At 55.7% G+C, this 255-nt stretch overlaps 1 protein-coding gene across 1 annotated transcript in view; it reads right to left on the bottom strand.

The window, feature by feature from the left end:
- The window catches only part of LOC119589380 (cubilin-like), a 70,980-nt gene that overhangs the window by 34,195 nt on the left and 36,530 nt on the right, over window positions 1-255 (bottom strand). Inside the window, exon 36 of the mRNA XM_037937998.1 lies at window positions 13-197. Within this exon, the coding sequence (XP_037793926.1) occupies window positions 13-197 (185 nt within the window). The remainder of the gene's footprint in view (window positions 1-12; window positions 198-255) is intronic.

The following is a 255-nucleotide window of genomic DNA, read 5'->3' as shown; positions in this document are numbered from 1 at the left end:
CTCCACTCTTACCTGCACTGACGAGATACAAGTGTCGTCTACAGGGTTGCCCTCGATGTCCATATCCAAGAAGGTAATGCGGACGACTTTTCTCCAGGGCACTATGATCCGCCAGGTAATGTCCTCGCCTCTGTACACGTGTGGATACATGGGGGACACGATCTCTCCGCTCTCGCCGTGCTGGGTTGTGCCGTACACTGAGGGGCGAGGGGGGGGGGGTGTTAGGGATGTTTTTGCGGTGTCTGGGTTTCATTA

This window comes from Penaeus monodon, chromosome 25 (genome assembly GCF_015228065.2).
Source record: "Penaeus monodon isolate SGIC_2016 chromosome 25, NSTDA_Pmon_1, whole genome shotgun sequence".
Lineage (NCBI taxonomy): Eukaryota > Metazoa > Arthropoda > Malacostraca > Decapoda > Penaeidae > Penaeus > Penaeus monodon.
This window is presented reverse-complemented; position numbering and strand designations above follow the sequence as displayed.